Raw genomic sequence first — 23,028 nt, 5'->3', positions numbered from 1 at the left:
ACAAATAGTCCAGCTGCAAAACATCTTTCAGGCTCAACTGAAGAAAGTGGCAGAGAGGATAAGTGGGATTTTAGATTTCCAAGAGCTTTGGGACACTCTTAGTGGCTTCGTAAAAAGCAATCTCCTTTTTAAGTGAGCCGAGACGTTTGTTAGGAATGGATGTAGGCCTAAATTAATTTGTAGTTTGGTAAATAGCTTGTACCTGTAGCGCACCCAGCATGGGGTTAAGGAGGATCAAGCCCCCCCCAAACCCGCCACCAAAAATGAAGTTTTTGTATGTTCCCCACTTATACATTTCGTTTGCAGGTTAGATATGAATAAGACATAACAATACAACAGGGCTGAGCGTTATAACGATATATTTTACAGTAAATATTTACGAATAGTTTTAACAGTCGAACGTTTTCGGTTTAACTTAAGTCCTCATCAGGAATCTAAAAAGATTTATAAAAATGCAGTAAATTTCAATTTTTTGAAGGTAAAATTACATTAGGAAAAGGCAACTACATAAATAACTACAAAAAAATTTGCATCACAGGGAGCGTGATATAGCCTACATCAAGTAAATGTTGAAGAGAATGGACGCGCTTCCAGCAAATAATTGTTTCTTTAAATTTGTGTTGTAGCGTTTGATTTACAGTGCTTCCAGAATTTTGGTGTCAAATTGGGATGATTTGCCTTTGAGTAAAATTTTAAACGAGTCAGCAGAGAATTTTCGATCAGAGCAAAAAAGAACACTCCATGATATAGTTTTTGATGGCACTTTTCTTTAACTCCCTAAAGTTCAAATGCTCTTGTAATCTCGTGGTCAAATGTCTGGTGGACATACGTACCGATGTACCGTACGTCAATGCCGAATCGCACGGTCATGTAAAACTGTAGGTACGCCTTTGAGCAGAAAGACGAAGGCGTCTGAGACTTTAGTTGAAAATACGAACTAAATTTGCATGTTTTGTAAGTAGGAAAAACGTCCACATTAAATTTATTGTTTACAAAATTAGCGTTTTGTTTCAAACTGTTTTCGTGCTAGTTGTTGTTTTCGCACTTATTTGTGTTGGCAAACGGAAAGCTAATTCTATTTTGTCATACATGACGAAAAGTCGAAATCTATAGAAGATTGCGAAAGTGGACGTAGAGATGAGGATGTTGATGGTGCTAGTAGCATGGGGTTCACTTATAGGCCAACTTCTAATCTGATTGAGAGAACGAATTCTGGTGTATCTGCAACCGGTGGGTTGTGAGTGCCTTTAAATATTGTCACTGTGGTCTATTGTCACTGTCACTGTTGTCTCAAATCCCTCGGCCAACATTTCTGAATTAGCCCCCCCTAATTTTTTTCTGGGTGCGCTACTGGCTTGTGCCACCTTCACAAATCAAAAGACGAAGCTACGTTTTGACTTGAGCCCTCCCTGGAAATAAGAATTACACAAAAGTTATAAAGCGACACAAAATGGATGCAAGTTTATGGATGCTTTGCTTTTAGGCTACTCCCCGGTTTATTTAAATTACTGTAGGCTACTTCAAAATGTCAAACAGTTGAGAATTAGGCTACTCAAGTAAGTAACAAGTAAAGGTTTTAAAGTACTGTAATTGGTAGCCTAAGTAAACATTAATCACCATTAACTGTTTTTTATTATTGATGAATCTTAATTGTTATTTTGTTGGTTATTAGGGCTGGTGTAGTTTCTTGTTAAATGACTTATCAAGTTCGAAGTTCACTACTACGCAAAGGAATGGGGAGTAATCAAGGTAAGCATTATTGTAGCAAAGAGGGTGAACGTGTTTGTACGTCTCGCCTTATTTTCTTCGAATTTCTTCGATTATCATAGCCTTGTCTCTATCCATCCTTTTCGACCACTCATTTTCGAATGGCATATTTTCAGATGTTCTCAAAATTGTTAACGTCATTCCAATTTATAAATCTGGAAGCAAACTTGAAACAAATAATTATTATAGACCAATTTCTCCACTGTCATGCTTTTCAAAGATTCTAGAAAAGTTAATGCTCAAACGATTGACATCGTTTATAAACAAGCATTCGATCTTAACGCCTACTCAATATGGCTTTCGTGCCAATCATTCAACGAGTCATGCTTAGGGTGGATCAAAAAAAACGAATTTTTGAGTTCAGCTTAGTGCATCTGCCAAAAGATGCAGTTTGGGCTATCTTTTACATTGGTACTTGAAAAAACATTTTTTGACCCCGTTTGACCCCTATCCAAGAGCGCTCTAGTGGCCGCCAAGGCAAAATTCCTTAAATTAGCCATAATACTTTTTCTAGTGGGTGTAGGCTAATGATTTTGGTGTCTAACCCCACTAAATCAAGTCTTAGGAAGTCACTTCTGCAGTCTAAAATGATACATGGGCAGCCAAAATTGCATAATGACATTTTTGCTCTAAAAAAGGCATTTTATGGAAAAGAAATGGCATTTTTAGATATTTTGGGCAGTTTTATGGATGAAATACTAAAAAAAGTGTAACCTAGGTAAAACACACGAGGATGTGACCATTTGTGTGCAAACTGACTACAGAAGCATACGATAGTGCAGCTGCATGCCGCATATATATATATTTATTTGATAGTGTAAACTTAACTATTGCATTTATTACAGCTTTAGATATTGTTTATTTCAATGTTTGCAAGTATCTGATCACACTTAACTTAATTGAGTTTATATAATGTTTAATAGAGGCAAAACTTGCATTTGGCTTCTGAATAAGCATCCCATTGAACACATCCTGGGTAGTGTGCACTCAACCCCCTTGTTTTTTACTTTTTTTTGTACTATTGACTTGTAGATTTGTGAGATTGTTCCACTAGCCAAGAATCTTTGCTGGTCCAAAAATCAGTAGAATTGGGGCACATTTATGTGGGCCACCATCCCATTCAAATTTTTAGGTTTGCCATTAAGTAAATATTGAATTGCCGGTATTTTCACGCTTCTCAACAGAATTTGTATGTTTCAACAAAATAATATGCATAAAACTTTTGCCTGTTCGACTATGTATCGTACAGGGAATTAAAAGAATATGCTTGTCTATACGAGTTGTCTGTGAATTCACATTTTTTACGCGTTGGAATAGCTAAAAATACAACTCCAGTGAGCGGAAGTGGTCTAAAATTCTAATTTCATACTGGAAATAAATTAAATACCATAGAAAGTTACCAATATAGGCTAGTGAGTTTGCTACATGAAAGCCTGGTATTGAATCTGTATGTATACAGTAACTGTAAACTTTTACTAACACATTTTGTCACAGAAGGCAATGTGATCAACTAGTGTAATCTGTGCAAGAGGATATTAGTTTTTTTCCATTCTCAAATTAGGTGTGTCTTTTCTGTTAGCTTCCACTATTTGTAAAGTGTTTTGATAGTGTTCCTCGTTTCTGGCACAATGTAGGTAATCGGTGCTCAGTTTAACTCCATGTTCAGCCACATTGTAAACAGCTTTCTGGTACGACTCTGATTCAGACCATTTCTCTACTGATAAAGGAAGAAAATCATCATTTATCTCTAAAACAGAGAAAAAGAACCAAGAGTCCTTTGTGATAAAATCTGTCAGTTTTGATTCCAGGTTGATTTCTGATGGAAAACGTGGTCCGTAGCTGGCCAGTGCCAAACCGATCTGCTGACAGTGTAAAAACAGGATCTGTAGGTTTTACATGTATAAGTTCATCAGCCATCTGATGTTTACCTCTTCCTGAACTTCAGAGCTGAACAGTGCCAGTCCAGTGGTACCATCTCAGCAGAGAGATACCAAAATTGACGTTTGAAGCTACGTTCAGCAGCATCTGATATCAACTTATGCACTGCTCCATATCTGAGAATGTTCTTGTACATAGTCAAACGGTTCCAAGGAGCATCTACAGCAACACTACACCGAAACCAATATATACAGTAGACGAGGGAAATAAAATTCATAAGATCTTTCAGTTTAGCCACTTGTGAACCTGATGTGATAGTTCCCTTAGGTAACTTAGCTATTTGATTTTCCAGTAGCACCAATTAATAGGAATGAATCAATTTGGCCATCCATCTGGCCTTGTGTGTGGCCCCAGAACGGTAGAATTTCACATTTTGTAGACCAGGACTGATATAAGCAATGCACATTGCACAAGTTCATAAGTTATTTATAGTCGCCTGAAATGAACTTGTATTTGCTTTGTGCAAGTTGAACAACGTCATCTTTGAGGTTCTGAATGAGATCGTGTGTTGTTACTAGAAAGCTGTTGATATCCAGTGTACTTAGCAGTTAGCCACTGTGGAATAGAACCCCAGTTATTGCGGAGTCTTATGAAGATGCTCATTTCTGGTTATTTTAAAACCTCTAGCTTCAAATCTTCAAAGATACATGACACAACGATTTCACCAAAGTGATGTAAACAACCTGACCAGAGAAGTTCCTTATCTTAAGAGCTACAGTAGAAGCAGTTTTTGCGTTTCTTTTTTTAGAGTGTTTTTGTCGCTTTTCTGCACTAAGAATCCTATTTTCTTTCCTTCTGACTCGTGCGAATAAAATAGAGTCAAATCCGGCTATTGTGGCTGTCCTGTCTGTCATCATTCATTGTAAGAATGATATGTCTGCAGGATTTGATATAAGCTCCTCAACAAAACACTAACATACTGATTTCGCCTGAACCCATTGTCATGCATTTGGTGTCCATTACTGTAATGCTATGGATAATTGGATGCACAAATTAAAGGCAACATTTTTGCAATTAACTTCATACGGTAATTGTTTGCTTCAGTGTATTAACAGCAATACCTTTAGAAGCATTATGAATTTGTTTTTCTTTGCCCTTTTTTAAAAAAAACAATAAATTTCCAACTTTTTCAAGCATTTTTGCTGAATAAAGGCTCTGATGTCATTTTGCTAGCCCATAGATGATTTTAGACTGCAGAAATGACTTCCCAAGACTTGATTTAGTGGGGATAGACACCAAAACCACTAGCCTGCACCCACTAGAAAAAAAATTATAGTCAATTTAAGGAATTTTGCCTCGGCGGTCACTAGAGCGCTCTTGGATAGGGGTCAAACGGGGTCAAAAAATGTTTTTTCAAGTACCAATGTAAAAGATAGCCCAAACTGCATCTTTTGGCAGATGCACTAAGCTGAACCTAAAAATTCGTTTTTTTTGATCCACCCTAGTCATGCTGCTCTAGACATTGTTACCTCCTCATACGAGCAGGACAATGAATTGACTGGACTTGTTTTACTAGATCTTAAAAAAAGCCTTTGACACAGTTCATCATGAAAAACTCTTGCATAAACTAGATCATTTTGGCATTCGAGGAGTTTCCAGTGCTCTACTTACTTGATGGTAGCCTACTGCTATTTTGCATTCATCAAATGCTGGCAGTTGCACAACAATCTAACCTCTTAGTGTAATTTATTAAGTTAAGAATCGATTTCGCTATAAGTTAGTAATAGCATCTTCAGCTAGCACATGTAAAAAAGAAAATTTGAAAAATACGTAAAACGAACAAATAAAGAAGAAGTAGCCTACTTACTTCCTGATGTTCGCCCATCGTTTCCGAAGATGGCCAATGAGACTGAATCAAGTTTTAAATAAACCATTAAACTACAGCGCTCTATAAAATACTCTGGCGCAAAAATTTTGAATAATATTTCAGTTGAAAATCGCAAGTCCTCCACAACTTTTTAAAGAATGTACAAAAAGAAAATAATTAACACTTATTAGGCAAATGCTAACTGAATTACTAATCAGACTTGTAATTGTAATACAGGCTACGTTGGCCTACCTAAATTTTGAATTTGTTTGTTTGGTTTATCTTTATCCTGCATTGCGGGAAAGCGGACTTGAGCGCTATGCATCGGTGTACGCCTTCCGACGTACACCTGACCCACGCTGCAGCCGACGGCAATGTCTGTTTCCGGTTGTCTACTCTACTTAGGCTATGACTTAAATTTGGTACTACCCATTACTCGAAATCGATCACTGGGTAGAGGCAATTATCGTAAAGTTTCTTGCCCAGAGAAACAACAGCAAGTGCGGGTGGCTGGAGTCGAACATGCAGGCTCTCGACTGCGAGCCCAACGCGCTAACCACTCGGCCACTGCTGCCGATGAATTTCTTATTATCTTAGACAGCTTCACAGTTATTTATTTATTTGTCTCAATTAGCCAATTATAATTATCATTGATGAGCTTGACAGTGGCTGCTTGACTTGAAGACCTTGAACGGTCACTTCGCAGCCTCCCGCTGCTGTGATGCTATTATCATTTTCTTTCTTTTTTAATTGTGATCTTTTCAACAGTTTTACTCCGGGTTTACTGTACACTGTGTTGATTTATCACACATTTTTTTTTGCAGCAGCCAATAAACATCTATCTCTCTGGGGCGAAGATCTTTTCTTTTCCTTATAACACGGTTCGAATGATTCTAAATCGAATAATGCCATTCAAACTTCATGGACCTTTTCATTACCCTAACAACGGTCAGTTCTTTTCTCTCGGCCGCCTTTCCTTCAGCAACTATGCCCACCCAATTTATTACACCCTGGGTAGAGGTGAACGGTGTTTATCAACAACCAGTGGGTAGTCGAACCAGGTTTTGCATAAGTCGAAAGCCAATGCCTTTTTCGGCTTGTTTAAAATTTGAAACTTAATTTTTCCATGGCCCCAGAAAAATTTCATTAAAACCTCGTTCGAACGAAAATAGAAGATGCCATCACGCTTGTTTGGGATCATCAGTGGTGCATATCTATGAGCCATGCAACTCCCCCCCCCCCGCGGACTGTTTAGGGGCCCACTCATTTAGTTTGTATAATGTTTTTTGATTATTTGAAATAGAAAAAAGCTGCAACAAAAGCTCGATATACTGTAATCAATAGCTTAAATCATGCAAGGCTCTATTTACTACTTCTCAAACCCCGGCTGAGGGCCTACCGCCATCTAGGGGCCCACGCATATTTAGTTTGTGCAGCATTTTTTGGCTTGTAATTTCACATGTAGACCTACGGTATAATTCAATACAGAAATTTTTCCATTTTTGCAAAATTTTCTCGCTCGACTTAATTTTATTTATTTTATCAGCTATGTTGAGGGGCATGCAGTTTGTTGAGGGGCAGTTTCAAAAGTGGATTAAATGAATCAAAAGCTTTCTGTGTCCTACCAACGAGATATAACACAATGAGTGGAAACTCCTCTTTTTGCTCCGTTTTACGTGTCGGCCGTCACGCTTCACTACAGACACTTGCGCAGTAGATTAAACGGACATCACAAGAGTTTTAGATGGGATGTTCCTTCGATTTTATGTGCGTTGAGCTCTACCACTGAGCTATCTCACCGCCTAAGGTGCTTGGCTAATTAGTAATATAGTTTTGTACCATGGGTAAGGTGCTATCCACATGTTAGGCTATTTTCAACCTATTATTTAACATTATGTTATTGTCAGAAGCCTAAAATTAAACTCTAGTGCAGCCCTAAAGTTAACCCAGCCAGGCTACTGTTAGCCTGTCAGCAACTTAATCAATTTTGAAGGACCTGAATTTCTAATAAGCCGTCTAGACTAGCGTCGTAAGTCTTACAATGTTTTTAAAACCTTAGGCTATAGTCTTGCACTGTTGCTAGTTGAATCGTGAAATTATAATAATAATAATAATGATAGCATTTCTATCCCGCTCAGATTAATGAATGATTGATATCAGAGCGGCTCTCAATTTAATGTTTAGGTATAGAATAGTAGGTAACAAATAAAACAGTGAAAAGGCAATAATTGATAGGTAGAATCACAAGCTCAGAGATATAATGCCGATGATATGCTGTATGCCTCAATGTAGTAATGGCACACCACGCCATCACTTGTTTAGTGTGCCTAGCAAGAATTATTGTAAAGAAAACAAGAAAGAATGGGCTGATAATCTGGAAAAGATAGTGTTGTCATATAGACAAGATGACAACATCAAGAGTTTGTTTAAAAAAGACAAAGTGAAAATCTGTGAAGAGCACTTCGAAGAAAAGTACATTTTAAACAGTAAGGATACGTTGAAGTTTTCCGTGAAATAAACCTGGGATCACTTCAATTGCATCACAGCTAAACTTGTGAAAAAGTTCGCTCCCATTTGTGGTGGATTCGAATGCACGAATGTAATATTGAAGAGCTGCATCAGTGAAGTTATCAAGTGAACCACCAATTTGTAACCACATCTTCTGTACTGTTGATTCAGACATTAAAAAAATACAAAGTGTGTAATGAATACTACATGTAGTGGCGGATGTCCCGGTAGCACCTTTTCAAAGTGTACCACAATACGTTTCCTAAAAGGAAACTTGTCTACAAATTCCCAAATCAAAGACATTTTAACCAAAATAGAGGATTCAAACCAACGACCTCCAGTCTTCTGGCCAATAGCATACTCTCTACGCCATGTTGGTTGGTCGAAAACTCGATCTTAGCAACTATATTATTACTATCCTTTTCCCTAACCCTCTGATTGGTCCATTCCGTCTATACACCTATGTAATGGTACATTTTCAAAAGATGCGTCCCGGTAGCTTATGTTTCCATTATATATTGGTATAATGACGCTATTCAGTAGAATCAGGGCTCCCGAGAGGGGGGTCAGGGGGACCAATCCCCCTCTACAAACGAAAACGCGATATATGATGTCTTAGTTGCAACCTGAAGGGGGTATGGGCCTCCGTTTCAAGAAATTAGGGGCCTCATTTTGCTATTTTGACGTCTGGAATGTGGTCTAACAATTTCCCCTTTTTACGTCGATTCGACGTAGGCAGGTGTTGAATAGATGCAATATTTGCGATATGTTTTAATTTGGCAGACTGGATATGCCTACCACAGCAATTGTTACACACAAGTGGCTGACTGCAGTCAGATTTTAACGTTGATCCGTCGTCGCCAGACGTAGAAACAATGTGTAAATGGACGATTCAGGCTATAAAGTTGTCTTGCCGGTCTACAGGCAGGTAATATGCGGAACTGTAGTACCATACCTTTTCTGGTGTTATTACATGTGTTTCCAGCGTGCTTTGACTTGACATGAAAACGCAATCCCCCGTTGGTTTTGTAAGTTTTCGGACATAAGTGACATCTGCAAAAATACCGGATAATATATCCAAACAATTTTATTCAGCTTTCAACACACAACTGCACAATTTAATTAGAGGTGCGAGGTCCTTTGAAACGCTTTCTTACCCAAATTCACGTTGCACTGTAGACGCGCTCGTTGAAATGGGAATACTTTGAAATTCTTCATCTTCGATTATTTCCACAAGATACTCGACGGTTAAATTATCAGAACTGTTTTCCATTGCACTGTTATAAAAAGCCAAACTTCTTCTAGCCCTCTTGGTTGTTTATACTGTAGCTGGATAAGATAAACTTTGATAACCATATAGCCTACAGTCAGTCGTTTTGTATCGTATTTCGTAGACCTTTGCTACCCTATACTAATTTAATATTGTTGTTAGCAAGAGCCTATGTATTTACCCTGCTTATTGACCTGTAACATCCTGATTAACCTACTTCAAAATTTCACACAATAATCTGAAAAGACAAGCGGTAACGAAAATAAACTTTTAAACCACCTAACAATAATACTATGGTCGGAACAGTCCAATTGCTTCGTGGTATTCGCCGTCACTTTAGTGCATTCTTAGCACGCCGTACACCCGTACGGTCGCAGTCTGTAGCCTTCCATGTGCAAACAGTGAACCATGAAACGAACGACGTAGAGAAACGAGAGAGATAAAAGAGAAACACTAAGAGAAGAGTGAGTTTCCACTCATTGTGTTATATCTCGTTGGTCCTACAAAAAAAAAAAAAAAACTAATAAAATGATGTAGGCCTAACATTCTGAAATAAGCTAAACACTGCTCACTCTAATAGCCTAGTTAATTACGGTAACAATTAAATTGATAAATTTCAGTGTTAATGGAGATATGCTATAAAGCAGTGGTTCACAACCTTTTTGTCTTGGCGGACCCCCCAAAAAATTATCTGAAATTTCGGTATACCGCGTCTCCTAATGGAATCAAATGTTTCATACGTTTCGAAGCAACACACAGAAGCATTTGCTGAACCCACGATGCGCTTATGGCACACAGGATCAAAAATCAGTCATCTGTATCATGCTGATTTAATGTTTTCTATAAATTTTATTAAAATATAATAGAATTTTTGTTACCGTTACAAAGCATTTCTCCCTTTTTTCATTTGTAATCAATATTTTGTTGTAATCACACTCATGGCAAAACTATGAGTGCTGATAGAAATGCAAACGTTAGACAGCAGTCTAGATTAAGCATTGAACAACAATCCGCTGTCTCAAGAGTTAACCCTATATTGCCCAGGTGGTGCTGAATCAGCACCAAGCATTTGAAATGTAAAAGCTATGGAGAATCGTAAATTGTATGTTATGGAAATCTAATCTCTGCTTATTTCTTGTACTTTTCTGTAAACGTTGTCTAAAATAAATGATTGTTTTCCTTTTTGTGTGTATTTTAAAGTGCGGGAACATTGTATTTTTCTGTTACATTTTTTTGTGCGTCTGAAGCGACAAAATTATCATTTCTGTAGGGGCGGCAATTGACAAGTAGACCGTGGGCTATATGGTCGTTTCGTTGTCTACCTGTCAGTATGAAAACTTTTGCAGTGCATACTAGGCTATGCAACTTGCATATTACGATCATGTAGTCTGCGGTACTGTTCCTGGCAGAAAAACCATTGATTGAGACTAAAGTATGCTCTCAGGCTTTGAAAATCGTTATGGCTAATTACTTAAACTAATCAACGGCTGGCATTGGCATACTGGTGGAAGCAATATCGTAACTCTACTGGCAACCATTGCTTATTTTTAAAGACTAAAAGCACAAGAATGGAATCTCGTGAAGCAAGCTGGAACGGCTACGGATCACAAGAAAACTTGATTCCTTCGCATTCAAGGCAAAAAAGGTAGGTAGGCTTAATATTATAAAGATCATGGAAGTTGTTTTACAGTAGAAAATAGTTTTTGAGCAGTGCTGGCTATTCATTTTTGTGCTATCACTTTTTTCTTCAATGTATTGTTTTGGTTGTTGTATTTCCGTTTGATTAACTTAGATATACCACACTTTAATAGATTACACACAGACCACTTTATCGTACTTTCTCTCAGCTGAATCTATCTCATGCTCTAGTCTCGTAACAGTCGCACGTAGTACAAACGATAGGCTAGTGAAACGTAACAATGGTTTCTATGACGAAACACTACATCCCTCCTTTTTTTTAAAAACTTCAAAATACGGTACAGATCATATAGTTAATGCAGCTTTAACATTGAAAAACAAGAATATGAATGAGCTTTTATGAACTGCTACAGCTGCACTTTAGTGGCGACTCAATTACGAAACAATTGGTGACACAAACGGTATGTACAATTGTACATAGAACATCAGACCAGGCTATTACTATTTCGACGATATGCCTTAATATGCAAGTATGAAGCAAGACATAAACAAATAAGAAAATTGTTAGTATGTGGTAGGTTACTCCAATACATGTAAAAACAGAACTACACAATATTACCACATACAGTAAACATGTTTATGTGAGAACATAGTCATTAAACCTTGTTGGTTTAGTTATACAGCGAGAAGATCTACGTTCTGGCATTTGTAAACGTGGGGGTGATAGATTCATTGAATCTGATTCATCGACAGTGACTATAGTGGTGAGTCGTAAGTCTCACTTTCACAAGGACTATTGTCTGGACTGATACTTCTTAAAGAAAGACGAATTACGTTTTAGTTCAATACCATCTTTATCCATAACAGTAACCTCACCCTTTTCTTTCGAGACAACTGTTTGAGGGACAGGTTTAAATGTAGGAGACAATTTAGAAGTTTTAGGATTTCTAACTAAAACTTCATCACCCATTTTTATTTCCGACTCTACAGCCCCCCTTTTTTCGTCAGCATAGCTTTTACTTTTCAATTTGTTCTCCCAATCACGATCTCTGACTTCTTCGTCGAACTGTTGTGGCTCACGACACAATTCTAGAAGTTTCGTTTTCATTTCTCGTCCAAACATCAAATAGTACGGAGATGCACCAGTGGATGACTGTAGTGTCGATCGATAAGCCATCAGGAATTTACTGATCTCCTCTTTCCATTCTTTTCCGTCCACACGTGCAATTCTGATCGCTTTCATCAACGTTCTGTTTTGTCGCTCCACCTCTCCATTTGCTTGTGGCCACAATGGCGTCGACTTTTCATGCTTTATGCCGTACTCGGTTAGAAAATTTTCAAACTCTGAAGAAACAAATTGTGGCCCATTATCAGTTCTCAAAGAAACTGGCACACCGAATCGTGCAAACACAGGCACAATTGCGTCTATTATTTTCGTGGTGGTAGTAGACTTCAAGACAGCTATTTCATAGTACCTACTGTAATAGTCTACAATAACTAAAATGTTTTCACCGCTTGGCAACGGTCCAAGAATGTCAGCAGAACAAGCTTGCCATGGACCGTTCGGAGGAACCACTTTTGTCATCGGCTCTGGTTTTGCATATTCGCTTGTCACTTGGCAACCATGACATTTCCTACACAACTTCTCTGCATCACTGTCCATTTTAGGCCACCACACTTTCGTGCGTAGTCTATTCTTAGTTTTAACGATTCCCTGGTGTCCTTCATGTGCGAGCTCCAAAACGCGTTCTCGCAAAGACTTTGGAATTACTAGTCGTGTTCCTCTTAAAATTAATTCACCATAACAACAAAGTTCATCCTTGACATGTAAATAGCTAAATTGAGAACACTTTGACCAATCGCCAGATTTGACATATTTTCGAATTTCTTCAAACTCCTTGTCACGAGCAGACTCTCTTTCAATTTCTAGCGGTGTTAATGCAACTGGAGTACTGCTTATTGCTACTAACCTCACAAAATCGTACTCTTCATGCGAACCGTCTTCTTTTGATTGTGTGGAGTTGAGTCTTGATAAGGCATCTGCAATGTTCGTACGTCCCGGTCTGTAAACAACTTTGAAATCATAAGCTTGTAACCTTAAAACCCATCTTTCTATTCTGGCAGAGGGTTTGGACGTTTTGTTATAAATAAACTGTAAAGGTTTATGGTCTGTTTCCAGCTCAAATTCTTTCCCGAACACATACAGATTAAAGCGTTCACATGCCCAAACTAACCCTAAAGCTTCCTTTTCTGTTTGGCTATAACGCTTCTCAATGTCAGAAAGACTCCTTGACGCATAGGCAATTACGCGCCATAACCCATTCTGTAGCTGTGTAAGAACAGCTCCTAAACCGACTGGTGATGCATCTGCAATAATGCGTGTCTTGCAATCGGTTCGGAAAAATGCTAATGCATTAGCTTTGGTCATCAATGATTTCAGCTGTTCAAAAGCTTGTCGCTGCTCCTGCTTCCACTCAAATTTAACTTCTTTCTTTGTCAGATCAAGTATAGGCCTAGCGATCGTAGCAAGATTTGGAATAAATTTAGAATAGTATTGAACCAATCCCATAAATGATCTTGCTTCACTTGAAGTTTTCGGTGGTTCTGCATTCAGTATTGCTGCGACTTTTTCCTCGCTAGGACTGACACCTTGCTTGCTCAGATTGTGTCCAAAAAACGTCAGCTTCGGTAAACGAAATTGGCATTTATGTTTGTTCAAGGTTAATCCGGCTTCCTGTAGTTTTTCTAAAACATTAATCAATCTTTGGTCGTGTTCTTCTTTGTTCTTCCCGTACACAATTACATCGTCTGCGATGTTGGCTATTCCTTGATATTTCTTCAACACATCGCACAGAATCTTTTGGTACTTCTCTGGAGCGGAGTTGATTCCAAACATCAAACGTTTATAGCGATACAGTCCTTTATGCGTCACAAATGTTGTGATGTAACGACTTTCTGGCTCTAACATAATTTGATGGAAACCCCACTTTAAATCGAGTTTACTAAACATAGTGCTACCATTCATTCGATGCAACAAATCTTCAATTGTTGGAATGGGATGTCGTTCCCGGATGATTGCTTCATTCGCTCGACGCATGTCTACACACAATCGTACATCCCTATCTGGCTTTGGGATAATAATAACGGGTGAAACCCAACCTGTAGGTCCCTCGGGAACTTCTTCAATGATGTCTGCGTCGAGTAGGTCTTGCAATTTGCACTCAACTTTACCCCTAAGTTGAAATGGAACTTTACGTACTGGTTGAGCCACGGGCTTTACCGATGTGTCAATGTGTAACTTTAATTCATAATTTTTTAAAAGTCCCACCCCATTAAACAGTTTAGGGTAACTATCAAAAACATCATTACACAGATTGTTTACACGTGAAGGGCCAATACGCAATACACTTAATTTTTCTGCACTATCTCTACTTAAGAGACTAGGTGCATCACAGTTAACTACAATAAAATCAGTTACACAGGCACAATTAGTATCCTCACAAATTACTTCTGCAGTAAAAGTACCTAGTGTAGGTAACGGTGTAGTACTCCCATATGAATACAAAGATTTAGCTGATTTCCGACATTGGGCAACAACATTACGACATTTTAACCATTCCCAAGTATCTTTACTAATCACATTACTGGCAGCACCTGAATCGATCAAAACATCAGATAATTTTACACCACCAACTTTCAAAGTTATTGTACAAGAGTTCTTACGTGTCCCTTGTAAGTTGAAAAGTTCTTCTTTGTTGCTCTCCTCGTTTTCTGCAAAAATAAAAGTCTTTCCTTCTTCTTCCTCTAATGTATTGGTATTGGACTTGCGCTGCACTGGTCTCCGCGACGGCATATTCCGATTCATCTTGACGTCAGAAGGATATTGTGACGTCACACATCTATTCGTTCGGGACCGTGTTCGACATTGTAAAGCAAAATGTCCGACTTTGCCACATTTGTTACATTGCTTGCCTCTTGCTGGGCATTGTTGATCAAACTTAAAATGTCCAGTCTTACCACAAGCAAAACATACTTTCCCTTCCTTCTTAATTGAAGGCAATGCGCGTCGATGCTCTGGGTGGCGCACTTCGTTGACATGAACTGATGACGTAGGCTGCATTGTCTTTAATTGATTTTCGACACCTTCATGAGCTTTTGCAATAACTATTGCATCATTCAAAACTAGATTATTTTTTTCCAACAACTTCCTTCTCAATATGTTAGAAGCACATTTTTCAATAACTTGATCTCGAATGTAGTCATTTCTATTGGTTCCAAATTCACACAACGTTGCTTGCTGGCGCAAACGGCAAATAAATTTATCAATGGTCTCGTCTTGGGCTTGCGTCAGCTGCCGAAACTTGTATCTTTCAAAAGGAACATTACATTTAGGCAAAAAGTAATACTCATCCAAAATTGCTAGAGTATCGTTAAAAGACTTACTGTCGTCATTTTCATCCACGAGGCTGAAATAAACTTCTTGAACCTCTTCTCCAGCTGTGTGTAACAATAACGCTTGCTTTTGTTTATCGTCTGCGATTCCTTTACTGACAGTAAAAAGAGAAAATGACCTTTTCCATTGCTTCCATTTTTGTCCTAAACCATGTGGATCACCTTGCACTTGAAACAATTTGAGACTGCCTAGTTCGCAGACCAGCGGGTTGCTTCGGGCTACAGTAACTTGTTCAGCCATCTTTCACTTAAATCCTCGTCGCCATTGTTGTATTTCCGTTTGATTAACTTAGATATACCACACTTTAATAGATTACACACAGACCACTTTATCGTACTTTCTCTCAGCTGAATCTATCTCATGCTCTAGTCTCGTAACAGTCGCACGTAGTACAAACGATAGGCTAGTGAAACGTAACAATGGTTTCTATGACGAAACACTACAACAGTGATAAACATTGTGAAGCAATTCTCAACAGGTGTTCAAACAGTTGTGCAATGTTATGCTACATGTGCAATGTTTTACACGTCTTACGAAGTATCTGAATGAAGTAGTATACGAAACACTGGTATTTGTCCGTAGTTACTTTTCGTAATGTCTTTTTAGACATTCTTTTTGAGTCAATAATACTTTTAAAGAAATAAAAAAGAGTCAAAAGGCATGTAAATTTCACTCTGTGTGGAGCTACATGTACTTGAGAGGTTAACTGTTATTTTTTTATTCACTTGTTGATTCATTCATATCAGTTTGTATCCTCTGGGGATCCTTCACTTGTATCATGGGCCAATCCTATAGATGTTTGCTGGTACACCCCTTCATTTTCTTTGAATTTCTTACGAAGTATGTTGCAATCTCATCTCATTTTTTAGCAATTTCCATGACGTAAGACGCCAGCTAGGTTAAGTAGACCATAACGGTTTTATGTGACGTTTGATTTGGTGAACGATTGTCCGGAACAAATGCAGGACAAATGTTAGTTGATTTGAATCCTTATCCTCAGACTGACAAAGCCTATGATAGGTGACCATTTCGCACACTTGTAGAGGCTTTGCGCCACTGACGCAGGGCCTGTTACGTAGATTGACAGGTTGAAGCTTGTGATTGTTGAAGTGTTGTTATCTGTGAACTATTCCATCCTCAATCTAAGTCTAAGTGCCGCTGAATGGAGACCAGTCCTGAAATGCGTTGTTCAAGCGCACACTCCGAGAGTCGAACCAGTGCCGCGCTTGATTTCGAGTTTTTTTTTTTGTAGAAAGCCTGGCACTTAACCAACTAAGCTGACTAGGTGGACGAGTAACTTATTGTTTAAGATAAAAAAAATTGTCCCAATCACAACGAACGGCGGAGATTAGAAAAGACTGCAATGCATCAGTAGCCTACATTCAGGGGCGCCGGAACGATTTTTGACTGGGGGTGCAAGATTATGAAAAAAGGGCACTTTTGTTGCTAAAACGCCATTTTTAAAATTTTTTTTAAGTTAAGATATGGCGATAATGCTCATATATCAGCTCACTATCGAGTAACAATACAAGTGTCCGGTATACAAAGAAGGGCATCATGCTATGTTATAATGATGTAACCTACCGTGTTGCAGAATTTTATGCCGTTAATAACTGAATATTATTTTTGAGGCAAAAATGAAAGATTAGGCTAAAAGCGAATAGCAGAAATTGTTATATTGCAAAATGTGCAATAGTTTACATGACCTTAAAAGGGCATCATTCCCCCCTGCCTCTCCAATGCCCTCCATCCACAGAAAAATTGAGGGCAGGGGGGCATCCGCTCCCCTGCCCCCCGCTTCCGGCGCCCCTGCCTACATTATCTTGAAAAAAGCGAAGCACGGTAGTTCTGACAAATCAAAACTGTAAGAATAAATAATGTAAGATCCAAAAAGTTCAAAATGTTTATGTTCTATGAGGCTTGTTCCCCAGAAAATGTTGACAAGTTTTACTTCATGTTGGTTGATTTTTGATAACAATCTCTTATCTATTGTACTTGTTATTTAAGCATAAGTAGTCTCCATTTTGTAATTGATTAGCCTATATATTGATGAAACTAAAGCCCAGCAATTAAGTCATTAAACAGGGTCAATTGAAAATCAACACTTTCGGAAGTTCTAAAAAATACCAAATATTCTAAAAAATATAGGGTAGGCTACAATAAAAAGCAAAAAAATTTAAAGAATATTAAACGAAATCAGCGCAGGACACTGATAAATTAAGAACTAAAAAAAATAAAATAAAACACATCAAATAGTTTTAATAAGATGGATTGCTTTTTCTCCACCATTTCGTCAATGCCAGCCTAGCAAGACCTCAAATTCTCGGAATTCTATTATTTTATCTTAACCCTTGTGAACTAAAGTGAGCTACTCGAGAACCGCCTGGCGCCTGGAAAATTTCCAGTACCTCTGGTGGTGGAAAGTGCTCTTGCTTTTCGTGATTGGTTGATTACGAGCGCCACTTCAGGCAATTTTAGCTACCTTTGGAAGGTAGCCACTTTAACAAGTCGAAATTCTGCCACTGAAATTGATTAGAATGAAACCGCCAACCAATCACAAGCTACGGTTTAAGTGACGTAAAAAATGGCGAAAAGAAGATGATAGAAAGCAAATTAAGTGATGTATTTTTTGTCAGCTGGTTGGCTTAGGGGTTAGGGCTAGAAAGTAGTCATTTAATTGACGCGGGTTCGATTCCCACTACTGCTATTGCTCTTTTTCTTCTGTAATTACCAAATAAAGTTCAAAACAAGCATTAACTCTCTGGATGAGTGCGAGAAGGATCACAATTGGACGGTAGCCTCTTATAACATGTTCTGATTGGTTGGCGGTTGCATTCTAATCAATTTCAGTGGCAGAATTTCGACTTGTTAAAGTGGCTACCACCTTGGAACTGTTGAATTATTTTTTATTTGTGGGATGAGCATTCCCGCAACTACCAAATGAGTACAAACATTTGTCCTGTGTTTTCATAAAATAAGTGACGCAGCCTTCGCTTTCATTCGCGAGGTGGAGCTAATGAATGCTATTACATAATTTGCCAAGATGGAAAGAAAAAAGAATTTGTCGAACAAACGCAGACCTGTGGTCCATTGTCACAGCCTGTTTCCTTTTGACATCATAAGTGGACTACAACTAGACGTAGCAGAATAGTTAAACTGCTGTTTTTGCTACAGTAAATCTTGTTACGTTGTGTAGGGTTAAGATTAATGATTGTTTTTGGATGGTGTTATTTTGTAAGCATTGCCGTACAGTACGGTAATGTTTATAAGTTACAGCAAAATCAAGCCAAGCAGCTTTACATAAGCTAAATGAGGTCAATGTATTAGCACAGGTCAACTCAATGAACTGTTACCATTTTGAGGAAAGAAGCTGCTGAGATTGTGCAATGTAATATAGGTAACCACCCTAGATCTGACAGTTCGATTTTAGTCATTTCTCAGTTATTGTATCTCAAAGCTATTTCATGAACTGTATGTTGAAGTAGGCAAGATTCATTGTTAATTGAACCTAGGGTTGCTTGAAACAAAAGCCCTCATAAACGTTTTTGCTCAAAACAAAACAAAGTATTTTTTTAGAAGTCAACAGAAAATTTTAAAATTTGTTTATAGTATTGTAGTCAATTTTTTTTGATTGAATTGCGGCTGTTTTTGTGTGCTCTGTTATCGCTGTGTTTTCCGTGCGCATAGTGTGGTGCATTTTAAGATTTGCTCTGAACAAGGATGCCAGTAGTTTTTTAAATTTCCAGATCAATTGCTACTGAAAAAGTAGCCCAATTATCACAAGGGATAAAACAAACCCAAAGTAGCCAAAAATTGATAAATTTGCTCAAATTATAAAAAAAAATTACTGTGAAAATAAAACAAAACCAAAAAAAGTGTGACTGCTAAACATTTTCCTTGATTCTTGCTGACATCCAACCTGCTGAGCTTTGTCGCAAAGAAGCCACTCGGTCAACAGGCACTAGAGCCTAACCACCTTCTCCACCACAAGATCTCTGCTCTCCCAAACGAGCACCCCCGTCGACTGAAATCAAGACACCCATTTGTGCCAGCCGCTCAACTTCTTATCAACGAAGCTGATGAACAAGACATCTCTGCGGCTACTTGGGCGGACCATAAATGGAGTTCTGAATGAAAGTCAAACGCCACCAGACTCTATTCGTTCATCCCCGACGCCGACACACGCCCCATCGGCCTAACACTACCAAGACAGGCATGGGTACGCCTTAACCGTCTCCGTACGGGCGTCGGGCTTTTCCGCTCAACCATGCACCAATGGGTATTGGGTAATGGCCTCTTCCTCCTCCTGTGAATGTGGTGCCGAGGAACAGACCGCAGACCATATCATCAATGACTGTTCCATCTTCAAGCCACCTAACGGAGTGGAAGGTCTGCGTGTCATGGATGATGAAACCAAAGACTGGCTGCTCTCTAGTAGCCTTCCAGTGTAGTCCGGAAACATCGTCAATCTGGGGTGGTAAAAGGATAGACCCTTGGGCCCAGAGGCTCACACGACGACAACGATTTTCCTTAACTCCAAAAAAACTAGCCCAATTCCAAAGGGTAGGTTCTTTAACATGAAGATATCCTATTCAACTACAAACCAATCAGATGTTGTGTTGTTCGTGATGTGTGAATCAGAACATATTTTAGGTGGCTAATCATCCAATGTTGACCATTCCAGCATTCAGCCACAATGTTGATTATTACTTCAAACTTTGTTTGGTAATTACAGAAGAAAAAAGAGCAATAGCAGTGGTGGGAATCTAACCCATGTCAATGAAATAACTACCATCGCCTTAACCCTCTGCGCCAATTCAACCGATGATTTATATAATTTAGCTACCATTTGCGTTTTTCTTTGTTCTTTCTAGAAATGCAACCTTGATGATGTCATGAATAGCGTAGCTTCATGTTTGATTTGGATGTCTTCATGTTAAAGTGCCTACCATTCCGCACTCCACAAGCCCTGGTTCTGAAGCAAGTTTGAGCTCTTGTGTTTTCGCCACCATTTGACTTTGTTTGTCAAACGCAAACATGCATGTTTGCATAGAAAACATTGACAATTTATTATACCCTTATATTAATGTACTACTTGAATAGGGGAATTTTTTCTTAACATGTGCATAAAACCACATGATTTTACATGTGCATCGCTACATCAAACGTTTTTATTTTTACTTTTTATCAAACGTGTGGCTATGTTTAGTTTAAAACATTATTTGCCACAAGAATGGCCACACCTAAAGCAGGTGACTCCACGACTTTTGCTTCTGCCTGTTTGTTGTGAAATTTAGTTTTTATAGTGCTAGTTTTTTTCTATTGATTATGCTTGTACCATACTATTCTTTCACAACAGACAAAAAAAATATTGCCAAGCTTTGTAGTGTAGTGAAAATAGCTAAATTTTCATTTTCTATGAGATTTGCTCCACAAGCTTGCGACATAAAGGCTGAATGAGGTAAAAAGAGTTTGATGTTCATTAAGTGTTAAACATAGCCTAGTTGAAAATTTCCAGAACCAAGGTATTGAGCTGTTTTTTTGTCCAAGTCTTGACTTCATTGCACAGTTTCAAGTTCAAGTTTTTGTTGACTTTTGTAACAGAAATTAACATTCAGTGATGGGTCTGCTACTATTCGGCTAGTCCCATTCGGCTGCAGTCTTTTTCGGCTGGTTTGTTAGATTTACGGAAGGATTTTGTTGGATTACAGAAGGATTATGGTTGGATTTTCAAAAATTTGGCAAATAGGGAACTAGCCGAGAAAGACTGTACCCGAATAGGGAACTAGCTGAATCGGGCTAGCCGAATCAGACTAGCCGAAACGGGCCATTCCGTTCAATGATAGGCTACTGAAACATAATTTTGCATGTGGTGAAAGAAGCACAGCCTTACTTTTCTTTGCGTATGGGTATTGAGTAAGCAGCCTTTTTTAACAAAAGAGCAAGAACAAAGCTTTTATATCTTTGTATTTTTTAATAAAGTGCAAAATTAAATTCCAAATTTTATCGAATCTACAGCCACAGGTTGCCGACTCAGGCCTTAGCGCTAACTGTTTCGAATGCTGGCAGACACCTGTGATTAACTGTAAACAGTTTCAAAATGGTCATCACTAGTGGGTTACGCAGAAAATTATCATGGGGAGATTTAAATTTTTTTATCCTGCTACGTTAAACTTAAGTCCAAATAACCTTGTAAGGGCAATTGCTCCTTGGCGACATCCTTTCATTGGTGGCCGCAAATTATCCAACAGCACTTGGTTGTCTGTTTACGCTTTCTTTACAATACGGTAATATTATTACCTTATATACCGTACCTTAAAAGTGCACTTAGTGCAGTTTAACAACTGCTCATGTATTTTATATAAAACAGGGTTAAAGATTTGCACGGGATTACTTTTACCAAAGGGAATGGAGATACAGTCGAAGCGAGACGTTTGGATAAAATCACTTTGAGTTTTCACAACATTCGTTATGAAGTTCAAAAGAAATTGGATGATTTACCATTCTGTGGGAAAACAGAAATGAAGGAAATTCTTTGTGGAGTCAGGTATCCAGTGATTTATGAAAGCAAAAAATGGTTGATAGTTTTCGTATTTAAATTGGATGTACAATTGTACATAATGAATATTTTCCCATTAAAGATTTACCTTGATAAAATTTTCCACAATAAGTTTCCCGATTGTTATGTCTGACATAATACAGCTAACAGTTTGGTCACAATGGTCACTGGTCAGCAATATTCAATGTGGCAATGTTATATATTTATGTGAAATTTTTGCTTAGAGGATACATTTGTCCAATGCTGTTTAAATGTAAAATAATGTCAAATCTATACATATATATAATATATACACAGTTTTGGTAGAGAGATGACTTTCTTTAACCATTATAGACAGATAAAACCAAGCAATCACACAGCATTTAACATCATACCATTAGAGGGAACATAAAACTACGAACGTTTTCGGCCATACTCAAGTTAGCCCTTCTCAAGTAACGAAAATAACTGATTTTACAATAACATCTACATTGAAAATAACTGATCTACACAATGAATTGAAAAACGAAATGCACAAGAATGAAACTGCAAAGCAGAGGAGAAAGGCACATCACATGGCGGTTAATTACGCGAGGCAAAAAAGCGCATCACACAACAAATTATGAAAATACGCAGTTGTTTGCCGCAGGTGCTTCCTATCTCCTAAACGTTTTTTCATAATTTGTTGTGTGTTGGACCAACTCCCCTTTTTATGTTACAAATGTTTTTTGCTCATAGTCTGTGAGCAAATTGAATCAAGAATTGAAATTGTAATCTAAGTTATCAACATTTTGGTCCATTTGGCTTGGAAAAGTGGTAGCTTTGTTCGAATTTGCGCTACCCTTCAAATTGATCTAGTTTTGAGATGGCGTATGTATAGTATATATACGGCGTATGTATGTAGGCGTGCACGTATGTATGTATGTAGGCGTATGTATAGTATATAGTATATATAGTATGTATACTAGAGCTTCAACTGTAGGTTACGACTTCATCTAATAAATTACTCTATGCTGGTACACTGCGTAGGGACTGAGGTTGGAGTGCAGCAGATATAAAGAGTCTAGCTGCATAGTCAAAAAAACAAACAATCAGTATTGTTTGATGCA

General features: G+C 38.1%; 1 protein-coding gene across 3 annotated transcripts in view; it reads left to right on the top strand.

The window, feature by feature from the left end:
* The first annotated feature begins 1,672 nt into the window (after positions 1 to 1,672).
* LOC145771808 (broad substrate specificity ATP-binding cassette transporter ABCG2-like) overlaps positions 1,673 to 23,028 on the top strand; it is a 41,785-nt gene continuing 20,429 nt past the window's right edge. The window contains exons 1-3 of one of the 3 annotated variants that reach the window (XM_082583538.1): positions 1,673 to 1,749; positions 10,844 to 10,935; positions 21,752 to 21,928. In XM_082583538.1, the coding sequence (XP_082439664.1) occupies positions 10,859 to 10,935; positions 21,752 to 21,928 (254 nt within the window). In that variant the 5' untranslated portion in view covers positions 1,673 to 1,749; positions 10,844 to 10,858. Of the gene's footprint in view, positions 1,750 to 10,843; positions 10,936 to 18,657; positions 18,779 to 20,738; positions 20,843 to 21,751; positions 21,929 to 23,028 lie in introns of those variants that run through there. The other 2 variants (XM_082583540.1, XM_082583539.1) reach the window with 2 other exon arrangements.

The sequence above is a fragment of the Aplidium turbinatum genome, chromosome 6 (genome assembly GCF_918807975.1).
Source record: "Aplidium turbinatum chromosome 6, kaAplTurb1.1, whole genome shotgun sequence".
Classification (NCBI taxonomy): Eukaryota; Metazoa; Chordata; class Ascidiacea; order Aplousobranchia; family Polyclinidae; genus Aplidium; species Aplidium turbinatum.
The sequence above is the reverse complement of the archived record's forward strand: the minus strand, read 5'-3'. Positions and strand labels throughout refer to the sequence as shown.